Genomic DNA, 24,381 nt, shown 5'->3' with positions numbered 1-24,381 from the left:
TTTGGATTCATTAATAGATTATAATTTGTGAGTAATCTACCAAGTTGTCTGCCTTTCATCAGTCATCACATTTCTTTTATCTGCATATAGGACCTATGTTAGACGAGATTAGAAGAGGCTTGAAGTCTTTAAATACTCATGTCAGGAGTTCACATAAGTGACTTTATAATTCTAGCCTCACATTATTTAAGACTTAAGACGTGTGCCTATGCGTTTGAAAATTCTACATCTAATCATCACTGTAAACTTGATTCTTTTATTTGTTTTACAAACTAAAGAACTGAATCATTTTAACTGACAATTCTTCACAGATTATGTCCATCAAGGTTAACTTGTTTTGAGTATGGAAGATTGCATTAACACAAAACATTTGGTTTTCATAACACATGGCCTAGCTACATTCAGTCTAATGGAATTCTGTCCTGTACCGATAACTGTTACATATGTTTTTTTTGAGAGGCCGGTGGACACATGGAATATATATATAAAATCTGACATTAATGGAAACGACAATGTAATTGAAGCAGGTATTGATTCAAAATGCATGATGTAAGTTAATAGTCAATTGTGGCATACAATGAGCAGAACTCTGACCTGCTGTCAGATTCTGAAACCTCTAACTGAACACTGCACTGTTCTGTGCTCATGTCCTGTTTACGGTTTCTGTACTGTCTCAAAATGTAAGTTATTCTTAATGCAGTTATTTGGAGTCTTTGCCTGCTTTTAACTTTTGTCTTATTTGATTAGATGTCTATATAAGTCATTTAGGTCAAATAAATACTAATATACTGTGGAGTTTCAATGTCGATGCAGTACAACAGTATCATTTTGAATCATTAGATTTGTATTACTGTCATATGTGATTGTGTCAGTGAGAAGCGAAACTTTAGATAAAACATCCAATTTTTATTTTCAGCCTTAAAATATAGCCTTATGAGGGTAAAACTGTTATTTTACTGCCAAGTACATTGACTTTGGTATAAAAAAAACTAACTTTTAACAGAGATTGTACAAAAACAGACTTGTATAAAACAATATATATCAAAGTAACGCTTGTAAGTATAAAAACATATAAAACCTTACAACAATTGTTTATCAAAAGAAACGCATCATATACAAACATCTAGATTACATTTTGAAAGTATGTTCCAATCTTTTGCTTTTAAAAAGTGCTTCAAGAAAACCAAAAGTTGTAGCGAGCTAATTAAATTAACAGCTGTGATTTTAAAGTATGGCAGAATTAATCAGATTGCTGAAAATGAACATTATTCTGTTGAGAAGTTAGTTCAATAACAGCCTACATCAGATTGTAATTAGTCTCTTGTGCTACTGTTTTTCAAATTAGCCAGTTATTTGATTAGGTGATATTTACTGAACTGCCCTTATACGACCTTTATAAAATAACATGTAATGGCATTAGCATTGCATTTCTTCAATAAATGTCTATAATATGGCTTATTCATAAATGAAATCGAATATCCACCAGAAAACAAGGTAGAGCTTTATTTTTAAGAGTACTGATGGATACATAAAGCCTTATGCATCCATCAATACTCTTAAAAATAAAGGTGCTAAATCTAAATGGTTCCATAAAAAAACTTTAATATCTGAAGAGCCTTTCTGTTTCACAAAAGGCTCTTTGTGAAAACAAGGTTCTTGTCTCAGTACTTTAGTACTGCACGTTTAGTTCTGGAACTAAAGTGGTGAAAACGGCCCTACTGTGAAGAACCTTTTAAGCACCTTTATTTTTAAGAGTGAAGGGTTGACTGGGTCATGAAAAACTGAAAAATGCAATTATCTAGCTTTGATTTTTCCCCATCTAAAAAGAAAAGGCGTTGTTTCACCATTGTTTTCACAGAGATGAAGAAAGCATTTTGATGAAAGATTATGAAAACAAGCCATTTGCTTGAGAGCGTGCTCTGATGAATCTTGCACAATAAGACCAAGGACATTTATTTAGAAAGTAAACAGTCCATTTTCATGTTGAGTTTAAGGAGAGTGCAGTCTAAATGTCTTTTTATTTGGATTCAGGTGTTCTAAGCTGAGAAGCTGGAGGTTTTGTAGGGTAGCAGGTTGTAAAGGGGGGCAAAGGGAGGTGGGTTGGGCTGTGCATGGGATGTATCTGATGATCCTCCTGGAGATGCACTAGATCCTGCAGCAGCAGGTGCTGCTGGAGAAACATGAAGCGATGTCCTCTGGAGAAAAGAGCAAAATATATGAATGTTTTTTTCGAGATTTTTGGACTGCACACTGAGGAGATGTTTTTCATCAACTATTGTCTTACTTCAGATCTTTTGTCTAACCTAGTGAACTACTACATCGTCTGCTGTAAACAGAGCACATAGAAATGGCATTAAATTGTGCATTTGATTTCAATTCATTTTCAAGCCATAATGCGATGTTGCCTAGATGGGCTGGTCAATCATTCTTAGAAATAAAGATTTCAAAAAAGGAATTTTCACAGTGATGCTATTGCTTGGTTCCTCAAAAAACCTTTCAGTGAACTGTTCCTAAAAGAAGCATTAAATTCCTTTTGTGTGATTGAAGGCTCCATGAATGTCTTACATGTTTGGAACGACATGAGGGTGAGTAATTAATGACAGAAGTTGCATGTAATAATATAATATTTTGTTTTATGTTTAACTTATCGGGCTATATAATCCTATTCTCATAGTGTATTTGTTGCTTCATGATGAGTATGGCTGATCTGATGTTTAGTGATGTGTGTTTAAGTTGGCCAGAAGTTGGCTTTTGTGGTGATGCTTCCAAAAGCAACTTCAGATCACTCAGCAGGGGTGAGAGTGCTAGAACATCCATGATCTGGGATTAGTTGGACTTCTGGCTGGCGTTCTCCACAGGGCAGGGGTGTGATCAGGACAAGCCCAAAGATCAGTATACTTAGGCACAGTTTTATAAGGGAATGCTGTGGGATTTTGGATGGGGATCATTATGTGAGCACACACCGTATTCTCAGGGGATTTGATTGGGAGACTCACACTAATTTTACGGTACACAAAAAGTCTGCAAGTCTCCACAACTGAATCATACCATAAAAGACCATGAGTGGAATCCGATTGCGTGTGTAAGTGAGCACGATGTACTGACCGGGTAGAGCTGGTGTCCTGTGTGTGAGTTTGGGTCTATCAGCAGGGGTGCAGTAGGGGAAGAACAGCTGGCCCCATCAAAAGAGAACAGAGATGAACCTCCCCACTGGGAGACATCAAGACCGACCACCCTACTCTTCTGGCAAGAGGAAAAAAAAAAGAGTATAAGAGTCATCTCTGGCTGCCATATGCCAATAAAATATTTACCAAAACAATTTATCTACACAATTGCCCCAGAAAGTATAGTTTACTTCTGCACTCCAATCCCGGAAATGTGAAAAGGGTCCAATGTTTATTGGTATATCTCTGTTGCACAGGGCAATTTTATGTGTTTGCATGAAAGCCAATGGAATCATGTTTTAATTTGATTTATATGCATGCACGTAATTTATTTTGTATCTGATAATCCTACGCAAGTCTTCAATTATTAGAAGGTAGCTTAAAAAATACAGAACATAAAAGTTTGTACATTAATGTTTATGCAGTCTTTTAACTGTTTATAACCACGCGTTGTGACTTATGCAACAAGCCAAATATAACTTGAAATCTCTTCTTGGGAAAAATTCATTTAACAGTGGCTGAACTGGCACAGTATTCCCCTATTGCTGAGACACATTTCCTGAAAGCAATACCACATTAATCAAAACTATAAACACAAAGCCAAAACCACCAACTCAGTGTTGCAAACCTCAAGCTATTAAGACAAAATTAAACACTGTGTTAAAAAATGTACAATTCAAACACAAACCATCAAATACACTGAGCACAATTACTCACTGCAAGATCTGTTTAAATGGTTTAGGACACTCAAATAAATATAGGGTTGGTCAAAGAAATATGTATGTATCTTGAATCTGCAATATCATTTTGTATAAACATTTCTACAAGTACATCAAATATCAGCTGTGGTTTTTGTGTTTTGTATTGGCTATTAAGAAAACAGAATATGGACATGGCAACTAGTAACTTTAAGCCGGGCACACAAATAGATTAACTGGCCAAGAAGAATAAAGATCCAAGTGATGAAGACAGACAATACTGAAAGTGTCAGAGATATTCAGCTAAATCAGCAGAAAAAACGTCCAAACATTTACAATGTCTTCACATGGATTTTCCAGTTGAAAAATTATGTCAAAAATAAGCCCAGTAGTTTCTCTTCATTGTACTTTACTGACAGATTTTAAAAAGCCTTTCCATTGGTCCGACAGATTTGTAGTGATTTATGTGATACACTATCCAGTTTTGTCCCATGTATAGTCTTCAAAGCAACGCTATTTTGACCTTTGTGAAAAATTGGACCAATAAAGGTAACTGTTCTCCTTTCTTTTTCAGAAGCGTTTCCAGACGAACATCTGTGCCTTCAACACTAATCCAATGAGAGTAGCTTTAAAAACAAAGTTTTATCTGTCATCTGTCATTTCATGTATGGATTCAGAAAGTGTGGAATCTCTGTAGTTATTACCAGGGTGGAAATGTCTGGATCTGGGTGTTATGGAAGGTCATGTGCTCGGGATGTGTGCAAGACACAACTTACTGAAATAAGACTTATAACAATTTAGAAGAATATAATAATCTTGAACGGCCAATTGTTATTTTACTGGTCCACTTTCGAGCTAATTATGACCATGCATTTTTTTAGTTTTTCAGAATTTAAAAAAAGTACTGTACACCAAGCAAACAAGAAATTTATTTTGTAGCCAGTTTCTGACAGGACTTTCACAAGAAAGTTAACTGAAGAAATCTAAAGCTTTAATGGTTATAAACTGAGCACTCTTTATATTTTTCTTACTGCTAACAGAATCAGCACCCATGCTGTAAACAGTGATAATTACATTTTAATGCAGCAATGAATTATCATTCACTGTGTCACTCCCAAAACAGGGATTGAGAGTTGATTATTATACAAACAGATTGGAAAAAAAATCTAATTTGTCAAAATAGATCTTTGCCACAGCAATACTGAAACTAGACAAAAAAACAGAGCAGTGATGGCTGAATAATTAAAAACATTTGTTTTGTTTTAATTTTATTGTGACACTTCTTATTGTAATTATTACTTGGGTTATCATTTGCTGTATTTTGACAGTCGCCTTTATTTGCTAAATATTAGAATGGTAGGGTTAGAATAAGTTGGCTCTGTCTATGAAACCAGGCCATAGTCTTTAGAATGTCTGTTGGAAGACCATCACAATAAAGATTTAGCAGACCGTCCACTAATTGCATGTAGGAGTAATGTTATATATTGTCAACAGGGACCATCAAAATAAAGTGTTACAGTTGCTTGTAATTATGTAGATGTGTAATTTTTAAAATAATTGTCACGGATATTATATGAAAGAAAGATAAGCAGGCATAATCTAACTACCTTAAAGGATTAGGAGGACTCAAAAGAACTGAAAATTACCCTGTCTGTTACTTACCTTCGAAGCACCCTAAGTCTATGTGATTTTCTTCTTTCAGACAAATCCAATTGGAGTTATATTAAAAATTGTCCTGCCACTTCTAAGCTCTTTTATTGCAGTAAACGTGTGGCTAGGCTAAAACCTGTTAAATAAAGTGCTTTCAAAAGTAATATAATGTAGCTAATGTGGCTCCAGGGGGTGAATTAAGGCCTCCTGTATCGAAGATATATATATCTAAATTTTAAACTCTCACTGATTGAAATAACCGGAAGCAGTCGGTTGATGCAGGATGTGGTAGGACGTAAGTGTCGCGCACATGTCTCTTGGAAACATGTTTCCCTGCTTTAGCAAAGGAAAATCAGTCTGCTTTACAGAGCCTTGGTTTGTGCTTCTAATTCACGACTGGTGTTTTGTTTTTTTCTTTCTCCGCTCTCCGCGCTTGTCACTAATCACATAACGCAGTATCATGCGCCAAAATTGCTTCCGTGTGCCACAGTCAGCAGAAGTGAGAAAAAGTGTGTGTTATGTTTGAAATATGGATATTTATCTTACAAAATGCATGGATTCGCTTCAGGAGGTCTTAATTCACCCATTGGAGCCCTGTGAGGGATGTTTTGTTTAGTTAGCGCGCACTTCATTTAACATGTGTTAGACTGAATCACCCACCTACTGCAATGACAGAGCTTAACTCCGTCTGGATTTCTCTGAAAAAAGAGAGTCACATACACCTAGAGTGCTTCAAAGTTAAATAAAAGCTAATTTTCATTTTTGGATCGACTAACCCTTTAAAACAAATCAATCCTTCCTCTCAAGTAACACATCTGTCAAACATGGCGATGACAGCATTGCATTCTGAGTTTCTATTTGTAGGAGGAACTAGAAAGCTTGTTTGTATCAAGGACATCATGGACAAAACAAATACACTAACTAAACAGCTGCATATAAGCCAAGATTTACTTTCTTGCAGGAAAATAAATTTCCCATCCTTCAACACAGGAGGATTATTGAAAACAAAACACAAATCTTTGCAGCTGTTTTCTGCTTTAATCAATCGACAAAAGCTGAAACAAGAATGTCACCACAGATCCCCAGGAGATCGCACACACTTTCTCTTTCTTTCGGAGCCGAAAATGTCACATTCAGATAAACACATGCCAGATATCTACCGGCCTTTAAACTAAGTGTGGCTAAGCTCAGCAGATGATCCAGCATGTCAGGGGCACCTTTAATAAAGAGTGCAAGGTTTTCATGCTGACTTTCACGACGGCCATTGCCACAGCACATCCCCACCTTCACTCCTACAAGTTTACTTTCTCTTCTCAAGCTTAGGTCACTGAATGAGCAATTGTTGTTCCTTAATAAGGCTGAAAGTTACTATCCAAAACCTCTGTTCCTCTCTGGAGAACCGAGCTGCCAAACTCCATTAATCTCTGGGACCATAACGTCTCTTAAAAAGCAGCTGAAGACACACCAAAACACACACTACACACACACACACACACATTAAAAGCATTTACCAAAATAAATAAAAACATTTCTGCACTTTTGCTCTTATAGAATCAAAACACTATATTCTGGGTTTTGGAAATAATAAATTTGTCAGAAAATCCTGTACACTTGCAAATATAATCTCTAAGTATTGGAATTGAGCAGAGCGCCCTAGGGAAAAAATAATAATTTAGCATCTATTTCATGCTAAAGATAATACAATTACATTCACATATTTATGTACTTAATACCCTAAAATACTAAAATACCCTGCAATATTGCACCTACAACAACAAATTCTGTCCTTAATGCACTTTAAACGTGCAAAAGCAGTGCTGAAGTCTAACTAAAGATATATAATGCAAGTATACTATATTTGCGCTTTAAATATTTTGCATTTAAATACTGATATTATTCAAAGACCATACAATCTCATAAATAGTCACATTAAAACACATTAACACTTTGATAGTCCACTTTAGTCATTATTCTAAGAGTATCATTAGAGTATTAGTAGACTGTCTGCTTAATAACGCTTTATTTTGTTGGGTCCACAACATACTATCACAAACTTTGCAAGTATATATCCATTTATTCTACTTACCTAGTCCTACCTTACCAGTCTACTCTTAAAGAGTTAGTAGACATGTAGTTGCAGATTATTAAGAATTAGTTGACTTGTAGTTGACATATAGTTCCAAAGTTACTTATAGTTAGGAGAATGTCTAAAGCAGACTACCAAGACGAAGTGTAACCAAAGACATTTTGGGCTTAATATTAAGAAATGTGCATTGTTCTCATGTAGTACAATTTCAAGTGATGTGAAAGTAAATATGTTAACCGATTTTAACTACATAGTATGAAAGATTAAATTCAAAATTTTGATAACTACTAGTGAATCTGTTTGTATTTTTTTCCCATGCCTCACCATGTCTTTAATGCTTCCCAGTACAGCAGTGGTCAGGATTCCACACACGAAGGCCAGCAGGTTAAGCGTGGTCAGGACCCAGAGGAGAACGTACAGAGAGAGGACCTCCTGACAGCTCTGAACACCAACAAACTCATAGTAATTGTTCAGATATCCTCCACTGGAAAAGAAAGAAAGAAATCATTTTCATGGTATTATATGTTTATGCGCTATTAATAACTTTGTCATGCTAGAGATTCTCAAAAAAGTGTAAGCGGTTCATTACTAATGACTAACTGTCTGTAGTGCAAATGGTATGAAATGGCTTCTATCATGACAACGCTGCACATCAATTACAGGAAATTGCTACTAGAGCCCTGCATTTAAGCCTGGGTCTGATGGGCCACAACCTTTTTCTGCTCCTAGTGCCGGGCTTCGGGCCAATTTTCATGGTTCATAGTTCAGATGAGGGCTGGGACTTGGGCCTGTTTTAGGCTTCTCTTCCTTAGTTTTATTGTTTATCCATCCATAAATTAATGCAGCAGCTGAAGACTTCTGTGTTCAGAGGCATGCAATAATCTTGCTGCAAAACTCCCACAAAAGTAATTACCATGAATTTGTTGGGGGGTGAGAGTAGGAAGATATTTGAATTATTTATGAATAAACAAGTGTTTTCTGAGTCTGTGTCGCAAAGACGAATTTCCTGATTCGCCATTTTCTCTTTACAATTTAAGATTGTACTTTTTTTTTCTATTTTTTATGCTCATTTAAAGCCTTCTATAGATATATTTATTAAGTTTCAATTTATTATTTTAAATCTCCTGTTCAAGACAAGAAGGCAGAAAGTGTGTGTTTGTTTCATAAAATCACAAAGTTTTTGTTAATATTTTGGGTGCACACAAATAAAAGTAGACCCTTTGAGAATGAGAAATTAACAAGAAATTTATCCACAAAATGAGCTAAATTCAAATTTGATGCTTGCTACAGGGCTCAAAAAAGTAGGCACAGGGGCAACAAAATGTTTTATATTAAAAATATTCATCTGGGAAAACATCTAGTTACTAATTAAATGAACTGACATCAGGTCGATAACATGATTAGCTTAAAGGCAGAGAATGGGCAGAGGATCTCCCAACTCTGAAAAAAAAGATTGTGGAATACTTTTCAATGAAAATCTTCGCAAATCTCATCATCTACAGTGCATAACATCATCAAAAGGTTTTTAGAAGATGGAGAAATCTCTGTGCATAAAGGACAAGGCCGAAGACCTTTGTTGGATCATGGTTTTCAGGCCCTCAAACGACACTTAATGCAAAACCACATAGTGGAGCTATTACAACAGCATGGCTTCATAGTAGAAGAGCTGCTGAACTAGCCTGCCTGCAGTCCAGATCTTTCAGAACACTTTAGAGAATATCATTAAACTAAAAATACGTCAAAGATGACCACAAACTCTTGTGTGGAACCAAATTTCAACTCCAGAAACTCATAACCTCAATGCCCAGATGTCTTGAGACTGTTTTAAAAAGAAGAGAAGATGCTACACCAACTATTTTGAGGCCTGTATCAGGCATCAAATTTGAATCGAGCTCGTTTTGGGCATAAAATTGTTACATTTCTCACTTTAAACATTTCTTATGTTATCTATCCTCTATCGTGAATAAAATATTGGCTCAAGCTATTTAAAATTATTTTAGCCCCAACATTTCTATAATCCTTTACTCATTTGCCCTCAACTAAAGTATGAATAACGGTAATAGAGATACTTTCAAAAACTAGAAAAATTCTACTAAAACAGTGAAATTGTGAATGTGAATTACTTACTTTGCACAATCATACAGATCACAACAATAACACGTTCCACTCCGGACTTTCATATTACACGACTCTGTTAGTCCTTGGCAGGGAACCTACAAAACAATTGGGCATCTTTTAGAAAAAAACCCTATAAACAAAACTTTTTTATGCAAACAATCTGTTTTGTGTATACATTTACTGTATATTTCCGCTGTTGTTATAACATCAAATTATGATCCTAACTAACTGCATGTAATAGGTCAGAGATCACAGCATCAGGTCATCCACCAAAGACCTAAATCATATTAAAATTAAGTTAAAGTCCTCATCAAAAACCTGGTTAAAGGACAGCTATTTAAGTGGTCATGTTTTATAAGTACATGTAGGGATACAAATATATTTTACAGAGCTGAACATAGAAATCAGGAGGATTTTACTCACTGTAGCATAGTAGTTCTCATAGATGTAACTATTTCCACTGGTGTAGAACTGACATCTTCCTGCCTTCATTGGACGCATATCCTGTTGGGAGTGTAAGAAATGTCCTACTGGGATTGTTCTGAAACACTTTCATTTAATGCAATGCTTTTTCCCCCTTTCTTCCACTACTAACAACAGCCGCTACAAAAACTTCTGAGTCTTATTAACGCCGTTAAGAAAATACTAAAGAGTTCAGTGAACACCTCATCTATCCAAATACTGCCCTTGGATTTTGACACTGGAAACTGAGCATGTAGCCATAATAACCTAATAAACAGTCATTAGATTAATACGACTGTGATTTAAGAACTTGTATGACCAGCTAATAGCTAGGCAAGCGGTTAAACTCTCTTTTATCATTATCATTTCCTCTTCAGATGCTAAATTTATGAGAGGAGGGTGTTTAAATGAAACATGCAACTCCATTTAACGTGATTTGGGCCAGTCAGTTTACTGGCATTTGTGCCGTTATTTACTCCCCTTAAAGCATGCCTTAATCCAGTTAATTCGTGCTGCTCTTGGTAGATTGTGCTGGTCATTATGAAAATTATCCGTCTGCGTCTGTGTTCTTTTATTCATGAAATGTTAGTAAATCACCCACAGAACGTTCCACTCCCATCTGCTTTTTTATGGAATCGAGCTCTCGCGCTAATTTGCCCTGTTTAATAAACTGGCTCTAAACGGTCTGTATCTCCAATGTAGTAGTGTTTGCTTGGGTATTTTGTTTGCTTCATGCTGCGTTGATAGGATATGAAAGGTGAAAGGTGGCAAGGCAGTTGCTAAGGTTGTTTCTATGCAAAAATGTTTCATAGTTGCTGTACTTACAATGTTGAGTAGGATGAAAACGCCATCAACCACAAGACACAAGAAACTGGAAATTATACCAAAACTCAGGAACACAATGGCTGCAATCAGCTGGACAGAGAAAGACAAATGCATTACAGATGCAAATAATCATAATAAAATTTAAATAATACACGACAAGACAATATAAAAAATAATATATACATATAAAAAAGTATTATACATTACTGCTTTGATTAAATACCAAATGTGTCAATATAGATAAAGCACTCACTTAAAGCATTACTGCACAGCAAGAGATATATTACTGCCTGGTGATGATCGCAGTCATCTTAAATAATTGTGCCCTATTAGTACAGTATATAAAACCTTTTTATTTGACATGTACTGTACTGTAGGGAATATCTCTCCTAGTAAATACATATACATGTGCACGCACACACACACACACACACACACGTGTCCCTGTCCAAAGCTGACAAATTTGTATGTGACTCCTGGAGGCCCAATAAAAGTCACCGGCTTTGAAACTAACCATAAAGTATAACTGACGATAACATATAATATATCATAATGTATTTATTTTAACATGCGATATGATATCCACGGGGACACATCTCTTCTCAGCTGATCACAGACAGACTGCCAAAAAAGCTCAAGTCACCAGCAGAGAAACAGATGCACATACAGAGAAAAGGAGCCCTGGAAGAGAGGAAGTGAACATAGACAGTAAATGGACACACTATATATATGAAGGTCAACAGGGGAACCGCGAGCAGAGTAACAGGAAGGAAGATAAAAGGATAATGTCCACACTAGGACCTGTGCTTCTTGTTCAGTTTAGTGAAATCTATACCAGATGTGAATCACAGTTCAAAGATGGGAATAAGGACAACGTTCAAACGAAACGAGATGTAAACAAGCATACATTTTTGACCAAATAATCGATTTTTGGTGTGACTGTATGTGTTGTTTTCAACTGACGCTTCACTTAAGCTCTGCCTTGGGGGCGGAATCTGTTTGTCTCACCAAGGTTTTCAGAAACCTGTTTTCAGACAGTTCTATCGTGGCAGCTTTCTGGGTTTGAATGGTGGTGTCTGGGTGGAGTAGATCTGCTGCTGCTGTGCCAGAGAAAGTACCACATACTGTTGTGAGCATGTAGGTAAAGCAACATATGTGAAATAATCACTATATATAGGATAATTTAAATCCTGGAACATAACAGTGTCTAAAGAAACACCAACATTTTCATTATTAGATAGAATATAGACGAACAGTAACTTCTCAGTACAATTGTTGAGTTTGGCTCAGAATATAGTCATTTCTGCCACTGCAATATGTACAATAAGTTTAAAATGTTGGCTTAAAGTATTTCGGGCCCCAGCAAACCAAACGGCCTCAAAGAACTGCTTCAGATGGCCATTGAAAACTTTTTTCCTCATAACAACCACTGAAGTTTGAAGAAACATCACATCGTTGTAAAAATGTCAATGGTTTTGGTCTATAACTTCCTTGGAATACTGAAGCATATATGCGATGTTTCCCAAGAGGTTTAATTATCACAACACTAGTCTTGTTTTAATATCTGTCACGGATTCCTTCAGGGCAGAGGGATATTTGTCATTTAGACCTACCAATGCGTCATTTGTTTTCGATTATGTAATTATAGGTCTCCAAAACAAAGTTTCTCATATGACAAACAAAGTTTTATTGGTGATTATCTAATGTATCACATTTTATCAGCAACTATGAAAGAATTTATTTAGTGAGTTTTATTCTTTTAAGGTGAAATAATTGTTTGTTGGTGCCAGCAAACTTACATTGCCAAGCCCTGAACTCAAGTTATTTCAGCAAGTAGCACATGAAAACAAAACTCAAAAACACAATAAAAGTTGTAGCAAGTTTGTTTAGACCTCACACCATCTGTTTTATCAAATCACTTAGCTGCTGTTATCGTTTTTCTTTTCTTTTCCTTTTTTTGTTTAAAACTCAATGATAGATAGATAGATAGGTATTTGGGGGAAATCATTCATAATTGCATTCTGACTGTACTGTTAGACGTGGAACTAGATTTATCTGATATTCAGTTACGTATCAGGCAACTAAAAGAAAACAATTATGCAACAGGCCCAGATCAGTGTGGAAAGGCATGGTTTTGAAAAATGACCTGTCTGTTATTTTTAAATGTAAATATATGCAGTAACAAATATCACAATATTATATTACAATTAAGTGATGGGGAACAAGAGCACTATTCTGAAAAAATCGTATTTGCCATCAGCCAACAGCCATGTCCTCATTAGAACTTAGATAAATATTTTTGGAGCCACGTTAAGACTCTGACTTAAAGAGTTAGTTCACCCAAAAATGAAAATTCAGTCATTAATTTCTCACCCTCGGGTAGTTCTAAACCTTTATGAATTTCTTTGTTCTGCCAAACACAAAGGTTGTAACCAGGCTGTTTTGCTTACCATTGACTTCCATAGTAAGAAAAAATAACATGGTCAATGTTACGACCAAAACAGCCTGCTTCAAAATATCTTCCTTTGTAAGTAAATGATGACAGAATTTTACATTTTTGGGAGGGGAAAAAAAAACTTTTTAAGCCTTTTCTAAGTTTAAGTAACTAAAAAGATATTCTGAGAAATGTCTCGGTGTCTTTTCTCCAGTCAAAAGTCACTGTTGTTGTTTAGTTGCCGATGCTTTTCAAAATATGCACTTTTGTGTTCCGCAAAAAGGGAAAAGTCTATGAAACAAACAACATGGGTGTGTGTAAATGATGACAGAATTTATGTATCCAGTTACCGTTCTTCCTAAACTGCAGCATCTTGTCCAAAAAACACAAGTTCTGCCTGTCCAGAAAAACACTCTTGAATAGGAGTCTATGGCCCTTTAAATGACTAAATACACTCTCCCTGGGATAACAAATGTTCTCTGGTCTATGAAAACTTTTTCCTGAATACATCGGAATTACAGGCATGAAATTCCCATCTGCTGCGAAACTTTCTTCTTATCTGTCTGGACATTTCATGCTGTACAAAATGTTCTTTTTCCACCTCACCCAATGTTTATGTTTTCCTCTTTCACAGACATGTAACAGTCCATATCTGGCTTAAGCCTTTTTTGTTTGTAGCATCTTGTCAAGATATGTTCGGCATGCTACTGAAGCTGCACCATGATGAAGAGAGACAGACCTTTGGCTCTCTTGAAAAATGTCCAGTCAATCCTCATGCCTCCTCCACCCAGAACAAGCTTCCAAGCAACTAGTAGTACTGCACAGCATTGCACTGGAATGGTGGTATATTACATGTAGACAATAAATATCTAGTTTGTCTGTAATACAAATCAAGTCTTTCCTGTAACCCCACTGAATGTGTCGGTGATGCAAAATGCAGTTTATGCTGGAGCTGAATAGATGGATTGACACCAGGCCCATAAACACTGGGCAGGAAATCGGCCCATGCTGTGTCTGTACTCTGTTTAGTACAGTGACCCTTCGAGTACAATGATTCTCCAATTTCCAAAATGCAAGTTCTGGAGGTCCAGGCAGAAATGAAGGGTGCCAGATTTGCCTAAAACACCAATCTGGATCAAATCCTGTGGCTTGGATATGTATCTGTCTCACTACACCCTTTTAAATCTTTTAAGTAGGAAATTTAAATGTTCTGATAAAAGCAGTAATAGCGGAATACATCACCTAACAGCTACAAAGATACAATGTTCTGGGTGGTAGCAAATGTACCATGCATTAAAATATGGGTGGTCTGCTTAATTTGGAGCATTTTCCCGAACATTGCTATTGTATTAAAGAAAATTGTTTTCTGTTAATACATGCAGAAACATTTCTGGTCAAGTATAAAATGGATTGTGTTACATTGCAAAACAGTATGCATCTGCGAATCATTAAAGGAACCCACTATGTTCTGGTAATGCTCTATCAACGGAACCTCTGAAATGCTGCTGATTGTTGCAGACAATAATTGTGTCCATCATTTTGTAAAAACAAGAAAAAACATGTACAGTAATGTACAGTGGGGGTCATAACACTAAACGTGCTGGAAATTGGAAAATTTGGAACATTTTTAGCGGATATGAATGATGAATGGGTTTCAACAAAAAAGCTATTTCTAAATGGATTCTTCCACAATGCCTAACTTCCATATTTTTTAAAAAACAACTGCAGATGATGTAGTATTAATGAAATAAAATGCCACTTCAGCATGCTTAAAAAGAGTAAACTTTCATGGCTGTTTCAACAAACTTTAGTATACTTTCAAAAAGTGTGTTTTGCTAAAATATCATTGTTTTGATAATATATATTTCTTATAGACATCCACTTGTTTTGGCGTGTTGACAAATTTTAACTGTAGTGTGTGAAATTGAAATATGCTGAAAAAATGTACTCACCTTCAGGGTTTCTTTCTAAAATGTAAATGAATTTGTTTCTTAATCAAAACACATTTTGAGAAATGCATCATCACGCCACTTGCCCACCAATGGATCCTCTGCAGTGAATGGGTGCCGTCAGAATGAGAGTTCAAACATATGTTAAAGCGTCACAATAATTCACAAGTAGCCCACATGACTACAGTCAATCAATTAATGTCTTGTAAAGTAAAAAGCTGCATATTTCTATGAAGCAAACTAATTAATTAGAGATGTTTTTAACTTCAAACCCTTGATTCTGGCTAACACATGAGTCATCTATCCACAATATTGCTTTCTTTGGTAAAATACTTTATATATGCGAAGATTAAGCAACATTTATACATAAAAACGGTTAGAAAAAGATATGTTGGTGGATTTTGATTTGAGAGGAGAACAGATGATGGACTTTTTTAATGGAGGATGCATTATTACGAATTATGCAATTTTCATTTTACAATTTTTTTTATTGATATACTGGAGTTGTGTGGCTTACTTGTGAGTTTTTGTTATATTCAAGGGCAGACTTAATCAAAAAGCAAGGTAAGCAGATGCTTAGGGCCCTGGGGAATCAGGGGGCCCATCTCTTATTGGCGAAACATATTACACTCCAGTGTGTATTTGTGTTATTGAGAGCATTGAATGTTTACTAACTGCTCGAAATGAGTTTTTGATGTAAGATTGCAATAAATTAAAGTGAGTGACAGTTTTTTTGTGATTTAGACTTTAAAGAAAGTATTGTATTTTAAGTCATCATTTTATTGCCTTGAGGTTATTGCCTTGCTTGTGCACTTGTCTTTTGTACACAGACACAAACTGCTCTGCAATCATATAACTGCATTTCCCTAATAACAGATTGCATTTTCAATTTGTTTCTTGGTGAACACTACCGTACAACACATAAGTTTGAAGTTTATCATTCATTAAACAGACAAGTGCAAGTCACTAAGTCCATCCCAGTTATACATTTATCCCCTCTTTATACTCTCATTCTGACGGCACCCATTCATTGCAAAAGATCCATTTGGTGAGCACTTGATGCAATCCTAAATTTCTCCAAATCTGTTCAGATGAATAAACTAACTGTGCAAATTTTGATTTATAGGTGAACTATTCCTGTTAACCTGTCATGGTAGATCAATGTAGATCAACAATCTTTTAATATCTATCAATAATTTGTATGTCATACTACTTTCATAGCTACTACTGAATGTTACGTCACTAAAGCCTTGTCAAGACATTTAGTCCAGATCAGTTTTTTTTTTTTGGTAAATATCTGACTATAATCAGATCATATTTAGCTAGTTTGAACAGCAAAAATAATGTTAAATCTGATTTTGTGTAGCTTTTGGATTTAGACAGACAGTTTGAACAAAGCTTAATTCACAAAGCAGTCCCAGCCCCCATAAGGAAGCGGGACCCCAGCAATCAACAGCCCCCATAAGGAAGCGGGCTGCAAGCTAAGTGTAAAGACAATAAAAGTTAATGGAAAGTCCCCACAAAAAAAACAGATGTGTGTGTGTGTGTGTGTGTGTTCAGGTTTGATTAATTGTGAGCGACAAATTTTCAAAAATGCCCTCACAAATAAAGAGAAACATGTACACAGAAACCTAACTGTGAGAAGCGTCCACACTATCTGAAATCTATTAAATTAAAGCTCTTAAACTGGTTTTTGATTAAATATGCTAACAGGTTTGTGTGAGGGTTAGGTTTAGGTTCTGGTCTTATCAATCCTTTGAAACCAGTGTGAAATTCTGAACAACTGTGTGTTCTCAGCCATATACGACATACACGGTAGATAGTAATTTCCTTTCTGATTATCATCATAGAGCTTATGTTTTTTTTACATTTTATATATATATATATATATATATATATATATATATATACAAAAATGATGAACATCTTGAAACACCACTGATCATCATTTGGCACGATCTGTGGTATAAAAACATATTTTGTGTTTTGAAGTGCTTGTGCTTCACATATTTGCTTGCTGGAACCGTGAGATTAGTATGTTTTCTTAACCAGACAAAAGAAAAAGGAAAATTAAAAAAAAAAAACAACAACAACATACTTTGTGAACCATAACTAGAAATGACCATGGCAGGATTACAAGGATCATGCTGATCAGGATCATAAAACAGGAAGACAAAACCCAACTGATGATGGAAGACTGAAAATGTTACATTGTGATATCTACCAGCTGCTTGCGGTTTTCCTCTAGGCATAGTCCAAGAACTCCCAAGAATGATCCAAACGCCAACTGCAATCAGTAGACAGACGTGAATGTAAAAAGAGAAACAAATGATGCAAAACACTCTAGAGAACATAAGCATGACCGTACCGAGCACTGGGAATCATTATCGTGGTTTCAATCTGTTTCAAGCTAAATGATTTATGGCATTCACTCTATGGTTTTTTCCAAGCTTAAATGACAAGAAAATATGAAAAGGAAGTCTGAAACAAAAATATTTCAAGGATCATGAGATTACATCCTGTTGTGGAACGCAAAGCATACCCTCTTCTCAACGTAATACTGATAACTAATTGTAAGATCAAATCACTTTGGATGCAAAACTTCTTCATGGCCATAGACTTATAAGAGGTGACGCACTGTAGCTATACTCAGTCCAAGGCTCCAGCAGGGTATCTGCAGGAGTTGTGGAAAATTTCACAGACCATCCAAGTTCACATATGGAAAAGAGATGTTTTGATAACACAGTATGCGGTTTACTTCTCACTGTCAGACAGATTTTATTGTCTTCTTTTTCCTGCTGTGCACCCATTGATAATATTTGACATTGTATCAACAAGAAGTCCCTTGTTTATAATGTCTGAACAGCCTTGAGCTCGCAGATGAAGTCACTAATGCAATTCGTTAATTGGGAAAACGCTAGTTTGAGTATTACTAAGATGCATGCAACGGCCGACACCTTTAGGGGGAAATTCCGTTGTTATTTACTCTTGTTATTTCAAAGTTGGAAATACTTAGCTGCTATGTAATTGGGACAAGAGTTTTTTAAGAAATGCATTGTATAATAAAAGTGAATTGAGGGGTGCATGTCCAAAAATACTTAAAAAACAAAAAAGGTACAAATTGAGTACCACACGATTCAATTAGGGATGTGGTATTTACTACTTGCATACAAGATGATACTGTATTCTACAAATACAGAAATGATCATTCTGTTGATGGTTGGCAACCTTAGTTATAGGGTGTCATAATAGGGCTACAAATAGCAGTGCATTGACTAGCTATTGAAGTGTTTTGAACCTGATTCTAGCAGTAATATGGAGGCACTGACGTTAAAACAGACATGCATTGTGGTGTGGCAGTACATGGGAAGCTTGAAGAGCCAATCTGAAGTATTCAGGGTAAGCTGCACAGGTCTTCTCATACGCTGGGAGACTGGTCAGGAATTAGCTGTAGTAGTAAGAATGGGTCTCGCTGAAAGTAAGCATGTGGGGGCAAATAACAGGTTCTTGGCTTTCTTTTTGGGTGAGCCGGTTGAGTTGAGTGAAATGATAAGGTCTTAACGGTTGACTCTTGGTTGGGACGAACAACATGGTTTTTAATTTATTTATTTTTAGACGACTGAGCTAAATAATATCTGCATAAGAATTATAATATTTTTAAGAGCCGATGTGGATAGTACAGAGAAAATAAAACAGATCCAAGTATTGAACCCTGTAGAACGCCAGTGAATAATGTGGGTTGGAGATGAAGGGGATCATGTCAATCCGGCAGATCCATGTCAAAACAACCAGATAATAACGGCGTTACAAATAAATGACGTTACTAGCGTTACTACAGAGTGAGAGAGTCTTGACATGCTGCATAAACAATATTCATTGTTGTATTTTTCTGCCAAAAAATCCCAAGTTCCTTTAGAAGTCTTCAGATTTTAAGAACCGCCGGTTTCTCTGGTAATGGGCGTAACTAATGTGCTAATGATAATCTTATTGGCTGGCGCTCACCTATTGCTGTCCCTGTTTTAAATTCGGCAAATCAATTTGAGCGAACGCAGTCCACGTGATTATCATTCATAAACCCAGCAGTTCATTAATCATAGTGTGTTTTATATTGTTATTAGTAGAATTCATAGAATCACAATTTAGTTTGTTTTCACATTTTTTTGTTTTCCCCCTTTTTTATATAAATTCTAAATGACAAGCAATATTTTAAGCACCACCACTTTTTCTAAGCTCTGTCAACAAATATACATTCATCGTTATTACACAGTTACTACAGTTATATCATCTTGTAATGCTAAATTAACACAATATCCTATTATAATGCTATAAAATACTATGGAGATTCTATTCTCAAGGTGTCCATAGAGAGTTGATAATATTTACGATAATATATTGAATTTGATAGGCGTCTCTCACATTGCCACACAGATTAGTGTACAGTGTTTTATAATAATAATTTATTCTATTTAGTTCTTTTAATTCATTCATTTAACATTTACATTGGGTACATGCAAGCTATTTGACATATTTGAATAGTTACTTTTCCTAGTAATAGTTACTTTTATAATGATGTAAATCAGTTACTAAATCAAGTCAATTTACAGAATATCTTATTAATTCATGTTATGTTCCTTAAAATCCATAAGAGCGAAAAAAAAAAATGACAAAAGACTAAAGGTCCAGTCACATCACTTCACTACTGACAAAATAATTTATTAATAATTAACTTTTTGCCTATAAAAAATTGCATGTGCCTGCTGATTATGTGGCAAAGTGATGTCAATGGTGTCATTTTTTTATAAAATGAGAAATTAACACGTTACCATACTATATGTTACACTTAATTCTGTAAATGACGGGAATTAAGGTTTGGGTTTATAATCACATCTCATGAAAATCGCACAAACCCACATCACACGTTTGCTAGTTTCCAAAAGAGAGTTAAATGATATTTGTTTGATTTATAGCATTTACTGTAAAACATAATTTCCTTGGCCATGACCATAATTATGTCATCTCGGGAGCACAGGGTAAACCATAAAGTCAATATCTATGTGCATTTAAAAGTTTTGAGAAGGGACGAGAGCCAAAACTGCATTTTTAAATTGTTTTTGTAAATTTGTCTTGGATAGGTTTGGCCGGTCTCTGTCTATTTTGGCCACTTCTATGAGTTTTAAATAGAGTCAGAGCAGTGGATCTGGCTTAGGTTGTTGGAGGAATTACTGCTCCAACCAAAATGAGTGTTCTTCTTGACAGACGATTAATTTCAAATGACGACTTTCTTATCAGATTATAGTTCGACTGAACAAGACATAAGTGCATTTCCATCTCGCTGGATGGAATAAAATCTTCACTGAGATCAAAGTAAACTATTGTTCTCCGGGGTATGTACAAAAAGATCAAGAATGTCAGTGGGTTGCATAATCAGAATACCGAAGAAAGCAAATAAAAACAAGCAACAGATACAAAAGAACAAGCAGATAGTTTAAACCCCGCCGAATGTTTCTGCATTTACACCAAAAATGTGATTATGTCACTTACAATAATTCCTGACATGTATCCTGTGACAGTGACGCTCTCAGTGCGCGTGCTGGTGTAGATACCCATCACAACAATGACCAAAGACAGACTTAACATGCCTGAAACCAGCCACTGAGCCTTTCTTCTTCTAATCTTCACTGCATCTGCCAGAGAGAAAGAGTTTAATTACATTTAAATGATTGCAGATCAATAGCATAAACAGTTTAAATATGCTGAAATACAGTACAGGTGTGATTCACGAAGTCAGTTTAGGACATTTTTTTTTAAATAAGACTATTATCTTGTACAATTGGGTCTTACTGTGCATTATCCAATTTATTAAAATACACTCTAAAAAACATATCCATATGTTGAAACCTGATACACTATGAGTTTGTCAGTCAAAAAAAAAAAAATTAAAAAAATTATATATATATATATATATATATATATATATATATATATATATATATATATATATATATATATATATATACTTTTATTTAATTTATATATATATATATATATATATATATATAAATTAAATTAAATAAATAAATAAAAAGTAATATATATATATATATATATATATATATATATATATATATATATATATATATATATATATATATATATATTATTTTAAAAAACAATCAGTTGCATTTTACCTGAGGTTCCACTCACTTTACCTGAGCTGAACTGCCTTAATATACGGTCTATCAAAGAATCAAATTCAGGAATATAATCGATAAAATCTGGAAAAACACATTTCATTTTATTATAAATATGAGCAGGTTAAATCAGGCATTGCGTTCCTTCATTAAGATACTCGTTCGGCTTTCTGTGGTTAAAAACGTTCAAGCTGTTCTTTCATTTGCTACGTGGACTTTATTTTCGTCAAGTGATTCAACCCTTACCTGCAGCGGCGTGTGAAGTCGTGGCGTCGCGCCGGGTCGCTTCCTGTGCGTTTGTCATGTTCTCCTCGTCGTTGTTTATAATCCCACCGATCCCGCTCACTGTGGAAGTCCAGACTGCGCGCGCCAACGCGACCGCCGGAGCTTTTATACACGTGCCAGCGCCCTCCGGGGACCTGAACAAAGTCATCAGTTCTAATTAAACTCTCGTCTAATAGCGTATCGTTAGGCTATGTGATATTCTTTACAAGTCTGAGGTAAAACTTTTTTTTTCCCCTCTTTTAGTTATTTAATGATGGTTTTGTAACGCTTTTTCATACACAGCAGAATACAGAGATAATCTGGGAGTTTATTTTGAGGGTTTATTTGTCACCTATGCCTACTTAAGTGCTAACATTTTCTCAGGATAGATTTATTTAAATTTTTATGTAAAGACAAACTTTAAAGTTTCGCCTGTAAAGAACAGGGTAACACTTTAAAGGTGTCTTTGTTACACTTACATGTACTTACCATTATAATAATTAATTTTGTAATAATTAATTTTGTATAGTTACAAAGTAATCCTGTCAAACCTCCTAGCTCTAACCAACTATGTGTAATTGAGTTATTATTACTCTGTACTTAAATGTGTAATTACACCTTAAATAAAGTGTAAGCTAAAAAAACAACTATACATTATAGGGAAAAAAAATTTCTTTTGTGACAACAAAATCCAATAAAAGCAATTAATATAATTAATAACCCTATTTCAGATTAGAGCAATATAAGTCTCACTACACAAATGATCAAGAGTAGGTTTAATAACTTAAAACTTGCCGGTGCTTTTGGTAAGCTCAGCAATGTTATAATTCAATGTTATAAGATATAAAAAGGTTCGTATCTGTCTGTTTTTTATTTTGATTTCTTCAACCATATAGCCTGCTGTACAACTAATGCGTCAAAACTACAATGTTGAGCAATATAACAGTGACAAACCGTATACTTAAATGTATTCGATTTGTTTCATGCTAAGTAAATGCATCGGTCCCACTTAACTACTGTATACTTATATTTCAATTAATCATTTGGTACGATGCACTTATTGTTTACATACACATTTTTACATTGTACTTATACTTTTATACACATATATGTAATTAATTTCAGTAATTGCATTTATAATTACACTGTTGACCCATCCCTTACACCTTAACCCACCCTTAAACCCGTATCCCACCTCAATAACAGTAATAATGCAATACAATATGAACACAACAGGTACACTGTACTTATTTTTTGATGCAAGTATAGTAGTTAAGGCCACCTAATATAAAGTGTAACCAATATATTTACATATTTACTATACCCTTTAGTATACAAAACTGTTATACTTAAAGTCTGCTAAATCTGAACGACTAATTTTGATCTTAATTGTTCAGAAGCGTACTGAAGTCCAATTAAAGATATACTGAAGCATTTTTGATTGTGCTAAAGTGCAACAATTGAAAATATACGAGTGCACTGGACATATTTTGCATTTAAAGACCGATATTATTCATCACGGCATTAAAACATATCGGGCATAACACTAAGATACCTGAATTCCAAATAAAGTTTAATATTGATATTAGTGAGCGTCCTTGAGCGATATGTCGATAGAATAGGTCAAGATCCGAACAATATTTATCATAAAATAATTGCATTTTAAATACAGGCCATTAATTTTTACTACAGCATTTTTCTAAAATAAAATTTGCGTTTAGGTATAAACTAATTTATCAAAAACTCCGCTGTAAAATATAGCAACAGTAAAGGTGCTGTTCTGTTTCTGGCCTTTCTGTATTAGTTAAGTTGTTAAGTGTGCGGCATATGCTTTTCTATCTGGGATTCATTTAGAAGTCACATTCCTGCCAAGCTGTAAATTATTTTTGTTGTTTAACACGCTCCTCTTTGGATAGCAGGTGGATCTAGTTAGCAGTGAAAAATGACTTTGTATTGTGATAAAAGCTTAGATTCTATATGCAATTAGACTTTTAAACTCCGTCTGTCGTCTACAGTGCATCTCTTGCCATATAGCGTATTCTATTCGTCTCTTCTGCGTACCGCGGGGGGGGTTCATATACAACGATGCATATAATATGACGATACGAAAATATAATTGATAGGTGTGAGGAGCTTGGCGGGCGATGTTTTTCCTCTGACTGCGGCTAGAATCTCTGGAACTCTCAGTGACGGCCAGGACCGGACAACGTGGGTTTACTGACATAAGATTAAAAAACAGCATCTCAGATTTCACAGCATGAATCAAAACTGATGAGGCCGAGGATGCTTGTAACACTTTTTCCCTTTAACATCTTTAACTCATTTTCCCCCCATTGTTCATCTGTTACATATTAAAGTGATTGTGAAACCAACATTATCCTTGAACTGTATAAAGTAATGTCAAGTAATGCAAGTAAAGAGTACTGTTATTACAATACGTTCCAACACCAGGGTGAAACGTTGATATTTCTTTCTGGAGATTGTTTTTTGTCACGTAGACCGTTTAATTGTGTAGATGTCACCTAATGTGCAGAAATTAG

General features: G+C 35.2%; 1 protein-coding gene across 1 annotated transcript; it reads right to left on the bottom strand.

Moving 5' to 3' along the window:
• Window positions 1-885: 885 nt before the first annotated feature.
• Window positions 886-22,025, bottom strand: LOC122362532 (transmembrane protein 255B). Its single transcript, XM_043264022.1, has 9 exons — window positions 21,824-22,025; window positions 20,928-21,070; window positions 17,611-17,673; window positions 11,004-11,093; window positions 10,140-10,220; window positions 9,726-9,811; window positions 7,923-8,082; window positions 3,106-3,243; window positions 886-2,195 (listed from the first exon to the last, which is right to left on the bottom strand). Exons 1-9 carry the CDS (start codon window positions 22,008-22,010, stop codon window positions 2,037-2,039), a joined length of 1,107 nt encoding a protein of 368 aa, XP_043119957.1. The 5' UTR covers window positions 22,011-22,025; the 3' UTR covers window positions 886-2,036.
• Between the last annotated feature and the right edge of the window lie 2,356 nt (window positions 22,026-24,381).

This window comes from Puntigrus tetrazona, chromosome 18, assembly GCF_018831695.1.
Source record: "Puntigrus tetrazona isolate hp1 chromosome 18, ASM1883169v1, whole genome shotgun sequence".
Classification (NCBI taxonomy): domain Eukaryota; kingdom Metazoa; phylum Chordata; class Actinopteri; order Cypriniformes; family Cyprinidae; genus Puntigrus; species Puntigrus tetrazona.
This window is presented reverse-complemented; position numbering and strand designations above follow the sequence as displayed.